Source organism: Falco rusticolus, chromosome 1 (assembly GCF_015220075.1).
Source record: "Falco rusticolus isolate bFalRus1 chromosome 1, bFalRus1.pri, whole genome shotgun sequence".
Lineage (NCBI taxonomy): Eukaryota > Metazoa > Chordata > Aves > Falconiformes > Falconidae > Falco > Falco rusticolus.
The window spans coordinates 76145641-76162487 of NC_051187.1; the positions used below are offsets into that span (position 1 = coordinate 76145641).

At 39.2% G+C, this 16847-nt stretch overlaps 1 protein-coding gene across 2 annotated transcripts in view; it reads right to left on the reverse strand.

Moving 5' to 3' along the window:
• Positions 1-13925, reverse strand: part of PPP2R2C (protein phosphatase 2 regulatory subunit Bgamma) — a 207944-nt gene extending 194019 nt beyond the window's left edge. Inside the window, exons 1-2 of one of the 2 annotated variants that reach the window (XM_037385213.1) lie at positions 13787-13925; positions 13510-13590 (exon numbers count right to left, since the gene is read on the reverse strand). In XM_037385213.1, coding sequence (XP_037241110.1) covers positions 13510-13590; positions 13787-13802 — 97 coding nt within the window. In that variant the 5' untranslated portion in view covers positions 13803-13925. Of the gene's footprint in view, positions 1-13509; positions 13591-13786 lie in introns of those variants that run through there. The other variant, XM_037385239.1, reaches the window with a different exon arrangement.
• Positions 13926-16847: the final 2922 nt, after the last annotated feature.

The following is a 16847-nucleotide window of genomic DNA, read 5'->3' on the forward strand; positions in this document are numbered from 1 at the left end:
ACTTTCATCAAAGTCCTATGTTCCATTAGGAAATCCACGGCTCTTGGGCCGTATGCACACAGAAGATACATGCTTGAGGCAAAATATATGCGCTTATCGAATTACACCAACTTTCTCCTCTGATGGCAGTAACTGTTGAAAGTATGACCCTGTTCACAATGCCAGAACTCTTGCCACTGCTCAGCAGCAGCTCCCCGTTCAGCCATTCTCTCCCACAGGATGCCCACTGCCTCAAAACAAAATGAGGTCGCCAAGATCACCAGCAATCCCTGGCAGTATCAAATGTACGTTTCACTTCCCCGGGCCTAAAAGCAGAGTGATTAATCGTATAAAATAATAGTATATAGCTGCACCAAATCATCCAGCAACACTGTCATTAATCAACTTGTAATGAAACATGACTGTAAACTTAGTGTTTTCTAGACCCTGTGTCTGTTTATGTATTACTATTTACTAGCAATGGCTCAATTTCAAGTGGAATGTTTTGCTGTTTTCCAGTTACTATTCATCCCAATGCAGTTCTTCATTTCCACTGAAGTTTGCCTTTACTTATTTCAGTTCAAATACTAACACCGTAACTACTAGGTGTAAGAGGATAAACAGAAGAAAATAAAAACACCTTTGTAACTATTCACACTTTAGGAAAGCCCCAAAGTATTAGCTAGATACACTGGAGCAAGAAATGTCATCAGGATGCTGATGCAAGCTTATGAACACAACACTGTTCTTACACAAAACCTATATCCTAGGTATTCATTTATTGAAGGGTGTCTTGTTTCAGCAGTACATACAGCATTACAAATCATTTTTTTACCCAGATTCCACTCAAATACCAGCACTCTGCCTGCCCCTTGAAGAATTCCCATGATTCACAATTCCCAGTCCCCTTCCTCATTTCATAGAATTCAGAAACAATAAAGCCCCTGTGGAAAGACTAGACCAACTCTTGATCAGATGGTTGCCAGAATTTAACTAATCTTTCCGCATTTATCTATTAACAAATTGCTGGGCCACTGGGAATGTTTTGTTTTAATTTTCAGATGGAGTTCAAACTTCGGTTTACAAATTCTTACACAAGGAAACCTGCATTTCATATAAAATATTATTTTAAACACACGTACAATAATATGCGTGCAGTTCATAACTAGCTTTTGAACAAAATGAAACAGAACAATAAAAGCTTTGGGAAGGCAGAGGGCTGCAGAGTGAATTCCCCTAAACCCTGGCTTTGAGGTAGGCTGTGACGGTCCCTATAGGACTCTGCCTAGCAGAGATAACAGGCACTGTCAAAACAGGTTTCCTAGAGCAGATTGCCTAACTATCTGGGAAGGGCAGGATCCAAAGATTTCCCAAGGAGAACATTTTCACATCCAAACAGTCTTTCAGCTCTGCCCGGACTGTCCATAAAAGGGCTCATATTGCAGGCTAAGATGTGATGGAGGGCTGAGAAAAATCAATCTAGTAGAAACTAGATGAAGTCCAAATTAATTTTTTTTTAAGTTTACTGAAGAGAAACTCTTGTCGTCAACCTTCCTTATCCCATGCCACTCCTTTTTCTTTTTTTAAGCGACTGGTGAGATACAGTTACATTGTGGGGGTTTTTATCAAATAAATTATGAGGTATTAGCATATGCCTCAGTCAAAGGGATTTTTTTACTTTTTTTTAAATAATCATGAATGCTCAGTCCAGCCTACAGATATAATAATCACCCATGGGAATGGGACTTAATATACCAGTCTTCAAACATAGTCTCTCTCTCCACTGGCCAGATCTGAAAGGTTAAGAAACATATATCGGTATTTCAGCCAACCAACTTCTGGAAATCCTGTAAATATTATTTATAAAACATTTTCTGTGCCAAGTAAGTACCATAGTTGAAATACTTACAGATTTTCAATTTCAAAACAAGGACACTTCTACCTCTTTACTAACTTTGATAATAATGAAACATGCCTAACATGACCAAATCAAGGAATTGGCAGACATAGCTAGCAAACAAAGAAACTAAAAGCATCCGAATAGATATTGAAAATAAATACATTCCATATGCTTTGGGATATTTTATAATGGAACCTTAAGCTATGGATGCAGTTGAATAACAAGATGTATGACTACATGTGGATAAATACCTGGTTTATTTACCCTTGGTAAGCAAATGAATAGACCTCATGAGCCGCAGTTCAAGAATTGGACTAAACAAAGACAAAAAATAGAATCAGATAAAGAAGCAGGCCAGATTTATTTCACATTCAGTATTACTTACTTAGAAATAGGCAAACCCCCAAAAAAGGCAGAGATAGTAATATAACCTATTGTTTGTACATTACAAGAAAGCAAAAAGATTCACTAATCCAACTGGCCTCTTTTCCTCAGTTTTTCACTACTGCACTATTTCAATAAAATACAAATAACAATCGTAATAATAGATATAAAATGTGAAGCTAAATACCTCTGGAAATTAAAATTTATGGCTCTCCTAGCAACTGTATCTCACACGCTTGCATATATGCGGTATTCTGCATGGTATTTGGTGTGGGCTTTTGTGCTTCTACAGCAATGAAGTTGAATTATGGTTGCTGTGGGAACTATATCTTTGAATTTCTTGACTTGTGCTACCATCTGATCTCAAATGTTACATTAACATAGGTAAGCATTTGCTGTTTTTTTCCATAAAAAGGAAAAGGAATCTACATGGATGGTTACATATTTAAATGCTCTCACCAAAGAAACAACACACAGCTCCATGTCTGGAGCAGTACAGATCTCTAATTATTCTCACACTGCATAGCCAAGAAGTAAAATAGAGCCATGTAAAACCTGTGAGCAAAATGCAGCAAGGTACCTACAGAAATAGCAGTGTATGGTAATGTCATTAAAAGTTTGGGTTTTGCAATCCTCCTTTATTTCTTTAACTTTTTAACTGCAGGGTTTGAGTACATGCTTTCTTTCAGGCATTTGATGAGAAGATATATATACACACATTGGTCAGATGCTTTGTAGCTTCTTTCTAAGTGAGTTTGCTATGCAAGTGTGACAGGGCTATCAAAATCAGTATTGCCTAGCACCAGCCAGCAAAGGCACTGCCCTACGTACTTTATGAACACACAGGAAAAGGTGGCAATTTCTATCGTAAGAGTATTGAGGACTGAATCTGATGTGTAATACAGGTCACAAGCTTCTAAAGAGACTCAGCACAGGAGAGCAATAGTCTCTTAAGGCTACTAGAGATGGTTTTTAGCAGAGGTTAGTTGTCTCATGGTAGAATCAAGAAGCTCAAACACTGAGGTCAGTTTCCTTGACACAAAATACTCTTTTTACTTTCCGCCCTAGTACATTTTAAGTTTTGACATCATCAGGAAAAAGAGAGTCAAATCCTTTAACACACCTCTGTGTGTTTTTGTAATTGTTACTGAATAAATATGCCTCTAGAATCATCAGATTAGAAATCAGAAATACCAAGTTAATATTGCAGTATTTTTAAAGTGAGATAAACTGCATTGCACAGTTGCTACTTCCAGAAAAGTCTCAGTATATCATATATAGTGATATATATCATAGTATATCAACATAGGTATCACATTTTAAGTAAGACTTGTAATTACTGTGGAGAAGCTTGAGCAGAGAAGGAAACCAAAAAGCAACATAAAGCCACAAAGCTCCTGAGGCACAGTGGCACCTTTCTGAAGAAACATCAATGCAAAGCTGCACTCTCAACGCACTTGGCAAACCTGCAAGCTCTCCTTAGCTTCCACTTAGAAGAGGTGGATGTTCCACTAGAGCAAGTATTCTAAGGGCTGAAAATCTCTAAGAACCCCAGGAAAAGCAGTCAAACTGAAATGTGGCTGTGCTTTCCTGGTTTAGAATAGAGGAGACAGCATGCACTGAAAGCAACAGTTTGCCAGGCTTTAGAAACAAACGAAAAAAATCTGTTCACATGACAAACCTCAAGGGAAAATAACCACACTTTGAATTTTTTGAATTGTAGTGCATGAAAAGACTATTTTTTTAAAATGTGAGCACATTCTTATTTTAAATTGATTGTATCTACCCTGCATATCATTTTGAGGGACTTCAGTTTAGGGCTTCTTGCAAACCAAATCTGAAGCATGGAATATTTCCAGAACAAACTCAATTTCAAAGCAGAATTTATAATGCTAACACAAGAGTTTATCAGACAACCTTCAAAAATAAGATTTATCTGATGGACAAACCCAGATACCAAGAAAAAACAGTCTGTATTAACAATTTCAAAGATCATGAATATTATTCAGTAAAACAGTTCTGACACGAAACCATTAAGTCTTGCAAGAATAACACTTCTACTTGCATATTTGTTTCCAGTCATAACACAAGAATTTATTCTAGGTATAAAGAGAAGGAATATTAATATAATTTGTATCTCCCAAAGAAATTGTGGGTTATTTTCATTTCAGGATTCCAAGAAGACTCTACTAAATATGTTAATTAGTTACAGTAGTTGTTTGAAATAGAAAGGTATGTCACTAACAATGCAACCATGCTAAATAGTTTTACAAGACCCTTTTGATTGACACATGCCCTCTCTATGAAAAGAACATCAAATCAATGGCCCTTGTTAGTGTCTAGACATAATTGTCTCTGAATTGAATACATCATCTTTAACTGCAATACCAAAATGGTTCCAACTAAAATAATGGAACCGTCTCTTGCATCATACTTCAGAATATTTTGTAGAAATTACATAATACTATAGGTGGAGAAAGATTTGAGGTTAACATTTTGCATATTCCTGCAATCAACCCAACTCTATTTGCTGTGACATGAGCATGCATTCTGAAAAGAAATTGTATTTGATGGAAGACGTAAAAATATACAAATAGGTCATCAGTTTTAAGAACATACAAATATTTTAAAATATTACATATTTGAACCCATAGCCAGGTACCACACATGTGCAAAATATTATGTATATAACACAAATAGTATTTATTTATGTACTTAGCCTGAAACCTGGAGGAGGAAAAAGTCAAACACATGTACATTGATCTAATTTAACTTTGATTTTTATATAAACCTTGCGTGAACATAAGAAAACAGTGTGTGCGTGCACATACATTTGTGTCCATGTAAAAATATATACAGAATTTTCAAAAGTATTTTACAAAATAACTCAAAATAAGCCACAGAGTTCATGTTGGTACACTTAAGTTTAGGAATGTTGTACACAACTTCTTAATGTAATGTCTAAATGCTCTAACAGAGCAGTTTGTAAATGTAACCTTGAAAGTCTTATTACAATACCACATATAGGTATGAATGGAATCCAGCGATAATTTCCATGATAGCAATCATATTTAGAGATTTACTAATTGGAAATCTGAAGTCAGTCAACAGCAGGATACTACCACATGCATCACTATTCAGTGTTGATAAAAAATGAAATGCTTCATTCCCACCTTTCAGTGGCCCTGTAAGGACTTTTATTATCCTGTGTTTATCTCCAGAAAAAGAATCATGGAATCATTTAGTTTGTAAAATACCTTTAAGATCATCAAGTCCAACCATTAACCCAGGACTGCCAAGTCCACTACTAAACCATGTTCCTAAGCCCCACATCTACGCATTTTTTAAATGCCTCCAGGGATGGTGACTCCACTGCCTCCCTGGGCAGCCTGTTCCAATGCTTCACAACCCTTTTGGAGAAGAATTTTTTCCTAATATCCAACCTAAACCTCCCCCAGCACAAGTTGACACTGTTTCCTCTCATCCTATTGCTTGGTACTTGGGAGAAGAGACCAATACCCATCCTGCTACAACCTCCTTTCAGGTAGTTGTAAAGAGCAAATAAGCTATCCTCTGAGCCTCCTTTTTTCTCCAGGCTCAACCACTCCAGTTCCCTCAGCCTCATAAAACCTGTTCTCTAGACCCTTCACCAGCTTCGTTGTCCCTCTTTGGACACACTCCAGCATCTCAAAATTCACGTGAAATGTGAAAGCATGATTACCACAAAGAAATAAGAGGCACAGTGCTGTATTCACTCCTCTTGATTAAAAACAAAGACAAGCTTCGTAATACTAAGAGTATTCTCCTTAACACTTAGTGACAAAAAACAGGGAACATGTTATTCAGTTGAAAAAAACCGAAAAAGATTCACTTGTTTCTCAGTACTCTAGTTACCTTAGGAAACAAACCCACATCACTACATCAGTTCTTAACACAAAATGACCAACAATGAACCTGAAGCTAGGATAGCTTTGACAAGATTTATCGTTATAGCAGATAGCAATCTGGAATTCCACCAACCAACAAACACCAAAACCTAGCTAAATCATGCACTTTAAAATATGCCCGGAGAAGTCTGGTCTCCTTCCTGACCATCAGTACGAGTTTTAGTAAGTACATGTTATAATGCCTTCTCCTGGTACTTCATGGTCCTTTACTTTTATACTGCATAATAAATGGTATATTAACTCACTATAAATTGCACTACAGTTCGAGAGAGAGTGAGTGCATCATTGTGTGCACATTAGTTTTGCTATTTTATATGTTGTTATTTTCATAATGCTACCTGTATCTGCTTACTGGGACAGAAGAACACCCCTTACACAGAAAAAATATAGTACAATGGCTGAGAAGCCACCTCCATCTCTCATGGAGCTGTACTGAGGAAGGCCAGCCACAGCAATTTTCCTGCACGCTACATAAAACGTCTGTAAACATTCATGGCACACTAGTCAGAAACATTTACGTTTTAAAAGACTCAGCATATTAAAGAAAAGGGACTTCAATCATTATATCAACCAAAGGTTTCAGGGCATTATACAAATGCAACGTCTAAAGACAAACACTGAACTGATACTGAAAACTGAATCAAATTAAAGAACTAAGTCTCTAAGGATGTCCTTAGAAATCAGAAAACTATGAACTGAGTGAATAAAAAAGCATCACATGAAATCTCTACTCTCAGCCTTCAAGAAAAAAAAAAAAAAAAAAAGTCCATTAGGGTTTTTAAAGGAGACTTTGTCAAGTTCAAAACTGCTAGAAATTTATGAGGTAGCTCCCTCTTCTGGATCACCAAACAATGACAATTCAACTTAAATGGCAAGCTGCAGAATTTGGCTAGTAAATAACACCTTTCACTGTTTTGGAGTTTTGTTATATACAATTAGGCGAACACACAGCGACTTAGAAAGATGCAAGCTACTGACCATTATTTTGAATAAGGAGTTTATATCTGAATAGCAAACTAAGAGAGAAAAGTAGTTGAAACCCCTAATAATTTGGTATCACTTTGGAATTTTTTTTCATTGTACAAACATGCAAAATAAAAGCTATTGACTTCTGCTTTAAATCTCTGAATTATTCAGTAAAAAGTGCAGCGACTTAAAGCAGTTTACAGAAAAGAACTGATAAATGAGAACATTAAAACCAGGTCACTTTCCCACCTGTATGACCTGCAATATGACTTCTGGATTCATATTTGCAGACGTTAAGCTTCCATATTGTAATTCTTGAAACAGAAGAATCTTATCTTCTTGGAATTTCTTTCAGCTTTGACACGTTTATGCAGAAAAAAACTGCACAGTAGGAAAAACTCTGCACATCAGCTATTCAGACATTCTCCAAGGCAACTTAGGCAATTTCTGCACACATTTATGAACTGGAATTTAAAAGATCATGAAACGGGTACTCTCTACGCCTATATAAAACTCAGCTCCACAAAGGAACCCTGGCTTTCCAACTTGTCCTATAATGGAAAAGGAGGCTTTGTGAAGATCTGGTGATTTTTCTGCATCTCAGCTGGAACCACAGGTGATTATACACTCTTGTCCATCACTATTCAAGCTGAATGATAGTGTTTATCTTTAATGCAAAAATTAGTCTACATGGCAAATTTGTGGCCCAAATGAAATCACAGTTTATTTCATCAGTGTTATTATGTATAATAAAATCACGACATAAATTACTGCACATTTAATGAGAAAGAGGGAGCATAAAAGATGTCCCTGTTAAATTCCGGGCTAGAAAACTTGAAAGCATGATTTTTGACTTGCTAATACCTGCATAATCAGGCACAGAATGGTGTGATTTCATCTTTCATGATACGTATACTGAGTGCATCTTAAAGGATGTGGCCAACTGAAACACCCAAAGAAATTCCAATTATTCAGGCATGGATAAAACCAAAATTGACAGAAATGATGTGGATGGAACCAAAAGGATCATATAAAATAGTATGCCTTGTAGACTTGGAAATAGTGAGAGACAGAGGGAAAAGAGCTAAGGTTTGCTATGCAGGCACCTGCTGCAAACAGCAGACTTCCAATGACACAGAGAAGAGACCCCTTTGTCAGACTCCGCAACAGTCAATTGACTGAGACTCCCTACAACCCCCTTAGCAGAGAGAAGTGTTACAGAGGACAATGGGAAAGAAAAACCAAAGCTGAGGAAACTAACAGAAACTAGAAAACCTGACTAAGTATGTAAATAAAGATATTAAAAAGGGTCAGACTGGGAGGAAAGAAAACAGATCTGTGGAAGGTTAGAGAGTAAAAAGGCAATCAGCTGAAGACCACATCCTGGAAACTGAGATGTTGAAGGCTGCAACTTCCGGCATCAAAGAGCCAGATAATTAGCTAAAAAAGTACAGTATGTTAAAGTGGGCAAGTGAAGTCCTTGAAAAGGGCAGTAAAATCTGAAAACCTGGTTAAAAAAAGCTCAGTCTGTTTTTCAAGCCTCATCCAAACAGCAACACCACTTCTCAGACTAAGAAAAGGAGCTAACATCTTCAGTCAGATATTTATGAAAGAAAATAATTAACAAAGTGTTAACAAAGTATTTATTTTATGGTCAAATGACACTTAATGACTCTTAGGAGGAAACATACTCTATCACCCATATTAAGTTCCAATAGAAACATTATGTAAGGATTTCATAAATCATTGTAATTAAATTGGTTTGATTTTTATGGAATAAATTAATTTAAGTACATTGAGATGATTTAATCAAAACACAAAATCAGGAAACAACAAATGAGAAATGTAAATAACCCACTCACCTTTTTCTTTTCATAACAAGTACATATACTTTCCAGTATTTTATTGACATTCAAGAAGTCTTTTTTTATAGTAGTCCACAGAAATATGTGAATGACAAATTCTTACAAAACCCATGCCATGTATAAACAAAGGCTCCATAAACAATAGATAAAAATATCACAAAATGGACTATTATTGTTGATAAGTATCACTAGAAGTAAAGCTATCATATGAATAAATATAACTTCAATATACCTTAATCCTTCCACTTTGTCTATCATGCTGAAATTTTCATATTGAGACAACATCAGATTGTGTAGCAACAAATAGAAGTATAACCAAATACCCATGTTTTCTCGTAAAGAGTCATTTATCGGGTCTGGTCTTAGCCACATACAACATCATAACAGAAGCAAAGTACAATGGCAACACTTTCCAGACAGGAGCCCTTTCCCTGCACTGCAACAGCTTCCACACATCAGTGATAGTTAACCAACCAAACATCAGCATATGTGACTGTAAAATAAGGAGGAATGAAATGTAAGGAGCTGCTGAATGTAAACAGAGATGTATGAAGTAGGACTGGAATAATAGTATCATCCAAATATACTAAATCAGAGGGTTTATCAGGGAGCACGCAAGTCCTGTGATGCACCTTGCAGTGCTGTATGCAAGCTGGTAGTGTCCTAAATGTACACTGGGGTGAGACAAGGGGTATACCAGTCCCTTCCAAGCATCTTGGTTTCCTTTGAAGAAACCAAGAATTGTGGGGTGCAGAAAAGGCACAGTACACTAAATGTCCAAATGGGACAACTGAGAGCCCAGAAATGTAAAGCAAACCCATCCAACTCATGGAAAGACATCTGTTCATGGTGATTATACTTCAAAAGAAATGTTGGCAAATCGTGGCATTTCAAGAAAAGAGCTGCTACCACACCTTCTTATGAGACCAAGGAAAAAACAATTGTTTGGTTCGGCCAAAAAAGGACTGAGACGTGAAAGCATCTACAGATGGGAGATTTCCTATTTAATGAGGCCTTACTAATAAAGGCAAAGACTCACAAAGATGTTACTTCAGTTGTACGCTTGCGCAATCATGTTGCTTTCCACACAATTTGTAAAAAATGGAAAAGACAGTATTAAACCAAATGCAGACTTACTGTCTTTGAAAACTACAGTAAACAAAAAGCTATTGTAAGTACAGTGAATAAATTCATATTCATTAGTGCACAGGTCTTCTAGTTCCTTCAAATGGTACAACCAAAGAGTATATTATCCATCTTATCTTCTCAACAAATTTCTCTTCAAATTACTCAGAAGTAAAAGAGAATGCTAGAGCAGCATATGGCAAGTAACAGGAAAGTTCACATTACAATTCACAAGGCACTAATGTTAACAGGGCTTTCAGCCATGCAAGAACATAAAAGTTACAAAACAGATTAAAAGAAAATTTACACTGTAAACCAATTTCAAGTCTCTTTTGAGCTAACTTTAAGAGTGAAAACTAAAAATGTGATTTTTATACTCAATCTTTTCATTATCCATATAATCATTACGGACTGTAATGCTACCTAGAACTTAATGCCAGCTTAGAATTCACAGCATAAAATATTTCAAACATGCTTTAACTTACACAAAGTTTGGAAGAAGTTAATGTGATTTGGAACTTAAAGCAAAGTGTCTGGAATAAGTAGTCCTGTTAACAGTCCACTAGATAGCCTGGGAAAACTGCAGATTTGACTTTTCAGAAGTCCAAAATACTTACCTAATAGCTGACATTCTGCTTCTATAAAAATCACTTCCTTAACTTTTGTATTTCACTTTGCCAGCCTGTAAATGGATACCCTAATACTGTTCTTCATACAGCTTTTGTGAGGCTGCACTTAATGTGAGCAAAGTGCTTTGAGATCTTTAGCATGAATAAAATATATTTTGCACTTAGACGTTAATTATAGAAGTAGCAATATTTGAAACAGGGTTTTGTTTCAAGGCAGCAAGACTAAATCAAATATGATTATCTTGGCTTTGATTGTGAGGTTTTACTTACTATGCTCTATTTTTCCTTGCATTTGAAATATGCAATTTAGCTTTTCTGTTATGTAAATGAATGTTTTTCATCTAACACATCTATTTTTGGAAAAAAGAATAATTTTCTTTCCTACTCTAAGACAGAAATGTTGCAGAACACAATTTTGAAGTCTAACTGACAGAGCACCACAGGGCCATTGCATGCATTCAATAGCAAAAGCAACAAAAGAGTGCCCAGAGGACTCATTAAACAAGATTATTAATATGTAAATGTTTGTCTATATGAATATATACGTATGTAAAAACACAACAGTATTGAATATAGATTAGTTAGTCCTTCTGTCCATTGGTTAGGTGATCCTAACTAATGCAGCTGCAATCACAACAGATTTAGCCTTTTTGAAAAGTAAAAAGAACTGGGATAAGCATAGAAAAAAAACCTCTGCATTGAAGTCATAGGAACAATTCATTTTAAGCTAAGGATTCTGTTTGGCTCTGTGTAATTTAAGTTATTTTGGAGGCAAACTTCCACAAAGGAAAAGGTTTAGACTTCATCCACAACACTGGCGTGCAAAAGAGGTAAACCACCTGCCACAGTAGTCCTTTCTTGCTTTCCACTTCTGCAAAGCATGCTAATTGTATTGCTGTGTTTGTTAAAAGACAACACATATTCTGGAAAATACATGTCATATTTATATATAATCCTATTAACATAAACAGGGTTTACTACCTGCAGATTAATTTGATTCTATAGCTCATGTAACCAAATTACACTACTTCAGCCTAGCCTCTGAATTTCACATATTCTCATGCTGAGTGAAGAAAACACCTAAGACACCCGTTTAAGTCATGGAGTAAAACTGAGCATCCATAAATTGCCAGTTCAAAAAGAACTGAAGCCTGGATTAGCTAACTAACTTAAAAAATTATGTCATGTGACAAAAGATGTCCCAATAAATCAAAGGAATAAAACACCTGCTGAGAAGAAAACATCGTAGTCTCAAAGCAGTGCTAAACCTGCTGGGTGTTTACCCCAACAAATAAGGTTAAAAAGTATATTCTATAAATGAACACAAGTGCCAACCTAAAGCTTGTTTTCAACATTCTATGATGCCTAAGAAATGCTGTCACTCACTCATTACACTCCCTCACACGGATGTAATTTCCACCCCCACCTATCGTCATCACATCTGGTTTGGTATTGTAGCTTCACCCCAAAAAAAAAAAAAAAAATCATGCAGGCACAAAATCACAACACATTTTCAGAAATGCTTCAGTATGCAAGTGTGTGTTGTGTAATTACACACACTGTTAAGTATACCTTGAAATATAAACCACGGTGGAATAATTGTGTGGAGGGGATAAACTTAGCCCAAACCCTTGATCAAGCCATAGCTTATTATTAGTACACCGGGGTTTAAATCACTTCTACAAACAGTAAAACACAAAACACAACACAAAGCATAACACCCCACAGAATCACAGATAATAAAGTTAAAAGAAACCCCAAACAAGTAGTCTGTCTACCTGCCCCAAGGCAAGATCTGTAGCTTTATTACTTCAACCTATGTTTGTGAAACAAGCCTTAAATACCCCAAGTGAGTGAGAGTTCGTTGTCTACCTACCCTACGGCTTCACTGCTGAAAGGCCTTCCCTAATGATTTACCTGAAGCCGATCTGTTAGAGCGTGTCAGTTTCCTTAGCCCTGCAAAGTTTGTCAGTCCAGCTGAACTTCTGATACATTTTAAGCCCTTACAAATAGTAAAGGTGCTTGCCTGAGAAGCACCTAACACCAACAAACCAGAATATCGAGATGAGGTCCCAGCTCCACTTAGCTCACTGAAATCAGGCACTGAAGTACACTCACAGAGACTGCACACCATGCATCTGGCATACTGGAAAATATAGGCTGGCACCCAAGTTTAAAAACTCTTTGTGTTCAAAATCTTACACAGTTCAGAGGTGGAGGGAAGACTTTCTTGCCCTGGCACCCAAAGGCTGTTCCTTTTCTGATCACAGAATATTAAAAAATAAAACTTTCCAGGCTACCTCTCTTTCCAAAGTTGGGGGTGGGGGGGTGGGGGGGGCGGGGAAGGGCCAGAAAACTTCCCAGCAGGTACCACATGGCCTCCCTCACACCAGTAGCCACTGACGCCAAGGCCAAGATAACTTACGTCACTTAGGCCGCTAGCTGGAAAACCTAAATCCTCCCCATAAAACAAAACCAAACCAGCCAAGACACTTACACGAGGCCCAGCACATGCATACTGTCAGTGGTCTCTCCCTGCCAGCCCACCTGCCCTCACGCCTTGGGCCCACACCCCATCTTTGCTACCTCACGGTCCCAGGTGGCTGCTGCGTTGTGTCACTGCCTCTCCCACCAGCGAGCCACGTTCCTCCACACTCTGCCGGACTGGGCAGTGGTCGAGGAGACACGCCCCACCTCAGCACCCCTGTACTCACCTTCAGAGACCTCAAACTCGGCTGCTCCATTGAGCTGGTAGAGGCACCAGTCCACCGCGCTCTCGCCTGGGGGGCCGCCAGCTGCGCGGAGAGGAAAGGCACAGTCAGCCCGGGCACCCAGGGCCGGCGGGGAGGAGAGGGCTAAGGGAGGCAGAAGGGAAGGAGGGTGGCGGAGGAGAAAGGCAGAACCGGAGGAGAGATGGAAGGGGCAGAGGAGGGAACGGAGAGATGAGAAGGGACCAGGGCGCGCCGGGAAAACGAGAGCGTTTCCAGATACCCTGCTTATGGGACATGGGTGTTGCCCTCCGAAAGGCGCCCAGTGCTCTGAACTGTTATTTGCTTTGCTCCCAGCGCCGGTAGCTCGGGGCGCCTCCTCCTTCTCCCAGCGGAGCGGGCGGCGCAGCGCTGCCTCGGGGCGCTCAGGGAGCCGGGGGAGGGAGGACGGGAAGGAGGGAAGGCTCCGCCCGGAGCTCCCGGCGGAGGCGGCGCAGCCTCGCCAGGACCCGCCGCGCCCGGCACCGCCGGCCCTGCCGCGGCCCCAACAGGTGTGAGGCGGCGCCGCGGCCCCGGCACGGCCCGGCACGGCCCGGCACGGCGGCGGGGCTCGGGGGGTGCCGGCCGGGCCGCCCCCAGCGGGGCGCCGCGGGGCCGGGTGGCCGCGCTGCCTGAGGCGAACCCCAGCCTCGGCGGCGGTGGAACGCGACGCCACAGCCTGGCCTTCCCCCCGGCCTCCCGCCGCGGCCCGCAGTAGAGGATGCTGCCCGTTGTTGGGCCAACTTCAGTCATGAGCTCCCCACCGCGTGCCCCCGTCCCTCCACAGCTCTTTGCCTGGCACACTGGGGCCATATCCCCAGCTGCAGCACGCAGCCCCTGGAGAACGCCTCACACCAAGGCATCTCCAGTGTCACCCACGCTGGTGTCCCTACAGCCTCCCCTGGCTTGCCACACCAAGCACTGGCAGCTGCGTTTTCCTCACAACAGTCACCTCAGTTCTCCTACCATCCCTAGGCTGTATAGGCTATCGTAGGGATAAAGGCTGCAAATACGATGTAAATTGTCAGGTTTATATTTGCTGAAATCACTGCAAGGCTGAAAAGTGGGTTTCATCTGGTCCATGGATCCACAAACTGTCTCTACAGTGTCCATGACAGGTAAGTAGGAAAGCAAACCTGTTATTGAGTAAGTTGAGGTGTCCTCTGCCGGGATCTTTGCCTCCACTGGAAAACGTTGAGAGGAATGGCAAATTTTAAAACACTGAAAGAGCTAGAACAAATTTACATTAATCAATGCCTTTATTCTTACAGACATCTACCCCAAAAATATGACAGCAGGGAAATGCAAAGGTACATTAATTGTTCTGTTCACCAGCTGGCTTTCTTGATAGTTAATTTAACAGAATTGTGACTGCTTAGCTTATAGCTGGCAGCATCCCGCCTACATCTTCTGTCTTTTTGAGGTGAACAGTGTCAGAGACCCACGTATAGCACAGCTCGTGTCAGAGCAAACACACTTTGTATGGGCAAATGAGAAAAGCTTAAGAAATAATACAGGAAGACTATAATCAAGCTATACTAAGAGATTAGGAGCCAACAAGAGGATAAAACACCAATGTAGGCAGCTGTCATGGCACATTTACACTGGCTCCTCCACCTAGCTTTTTGCTGTTTGTGAAACGATATATAAATGGTGGGGAAGCGTTATTTCAGCATAAATTCTACTTGATTGATTCATCTCTTTTTACAGCAAGTGAAAACCCTCCTGATGCCTTTAGGTGTGTGAACTGTGGGCAGTTTGATTCAATTTTTCCTAATAAAAATATTCTGTTCAAATATTTATATTCTCCACTGCGTCCACGACAGTGTCACACTGTGGCCTTTGTGAAAGAATAAGGAGGACAATTACACTTTCAGAAGGCAATAGGTTTAAAATGGGAGTAATATTCTGCAAACATTCTCTGCTACTTTTATAAAAAAAGCAGAACACCGACACTTCCAGTTTCCTGGGAACTTCACCTAAATTACAAAGACCGTAATGCCTTCTGAGGTAAAAGAACACCAGTTCATTTAGACAGTGTGTGTATATATATCTCCAAGCCATATGTTCACTGGATGTGCATTAGCTTTCTTGGAACTGAAAAGGTTTAAGCTGATGATTTGAGGAAAAAAAGAATATCATAGAGCTGTATTAAAGTAAAGCTTCATCCAGCTGCTTACAGTGATAGTAATTCCCCCTACAAATTACCTACAGACCTTGATTGCTCTTCATGACAAGGTATTATCATAAATAAAATTAACCTTAGCATTGCAGTGTTTGCCTCTGCTTTTTGGAGAAAACTTCAGTCTACCGTATTAATTAGTGAACAAGGGCCCTGTTGTGGGGGAATCCATTCAGATTAGATTTAATTTTTATGAAAGGTAGCAATTTTATGCTGCTCAACTCAAGATTACTGACTTGCATAGCATTTTTCATTCTGGACTTCAAGTATTTACAAGCTTTATATGTTAAAAAATTCATCGAGTTTGGCATGTAATGCATCACACTTTTTTTTTCTTTCTAAAATGAGGGGACGGATGCAAATTGCATTTAGTGTGTGTGATCTGTTTCTACAGGTATCTTAAATATTGAGATGGGTTAATTTGCACCCAAGTGCCAGCTAGTCCAGTATGCATCTGCCTTTTACCAATGTAAGTCTGTAGATGGACACCCTTAAGCTATTTGTGATTGTTTCCTTCAGAGAGATAACTGGTTTAACTAGGCTTGGAAACTAGTAATGCTAAATCAACAAACTTGAAAGTAGGAGCAGGTACCATCTGCATCTGATGTCCTTTACATTTGCATTGTCAGAAATGAGCTAAGAAATTGGCATGATACATTTTGCCATTTCAGGATTGCAAGGTTGTTAAGAGCATGAAATTTACACAAGCTAGAACTTCAGCAAGGTAGTAATTTTAAAGTCTGTGTGTATTTTAAAGAGAAAGTTTTAAAAAATAGTTTAATCTGGTTTGGCTTTCAATATCACAGTGATATATAGGGCAGAAATTGGTGCAACTGCAGACAAAACTTCTGAGGATACATTACCCTACAACAATTTTTAATTAAGGTTGGATTTTTTTTTCCTTTTCACTAGGACTTTATGCAGACAGAAGAGTATGCATTTTCAGTTCTCAGCACAGGGTCCACCTCTTGCTAGCAGCAGTAAAACAAGTGATAAAACCCATTTAAATGGAACCAGAAGGTCAACCGCATAAATAAGAATTAATCGTGCTACCACTTCAAAGACACAGACAATAATCCATCATGAACTATTATACCCTGAAATAAAGAACTAGCATTCCACT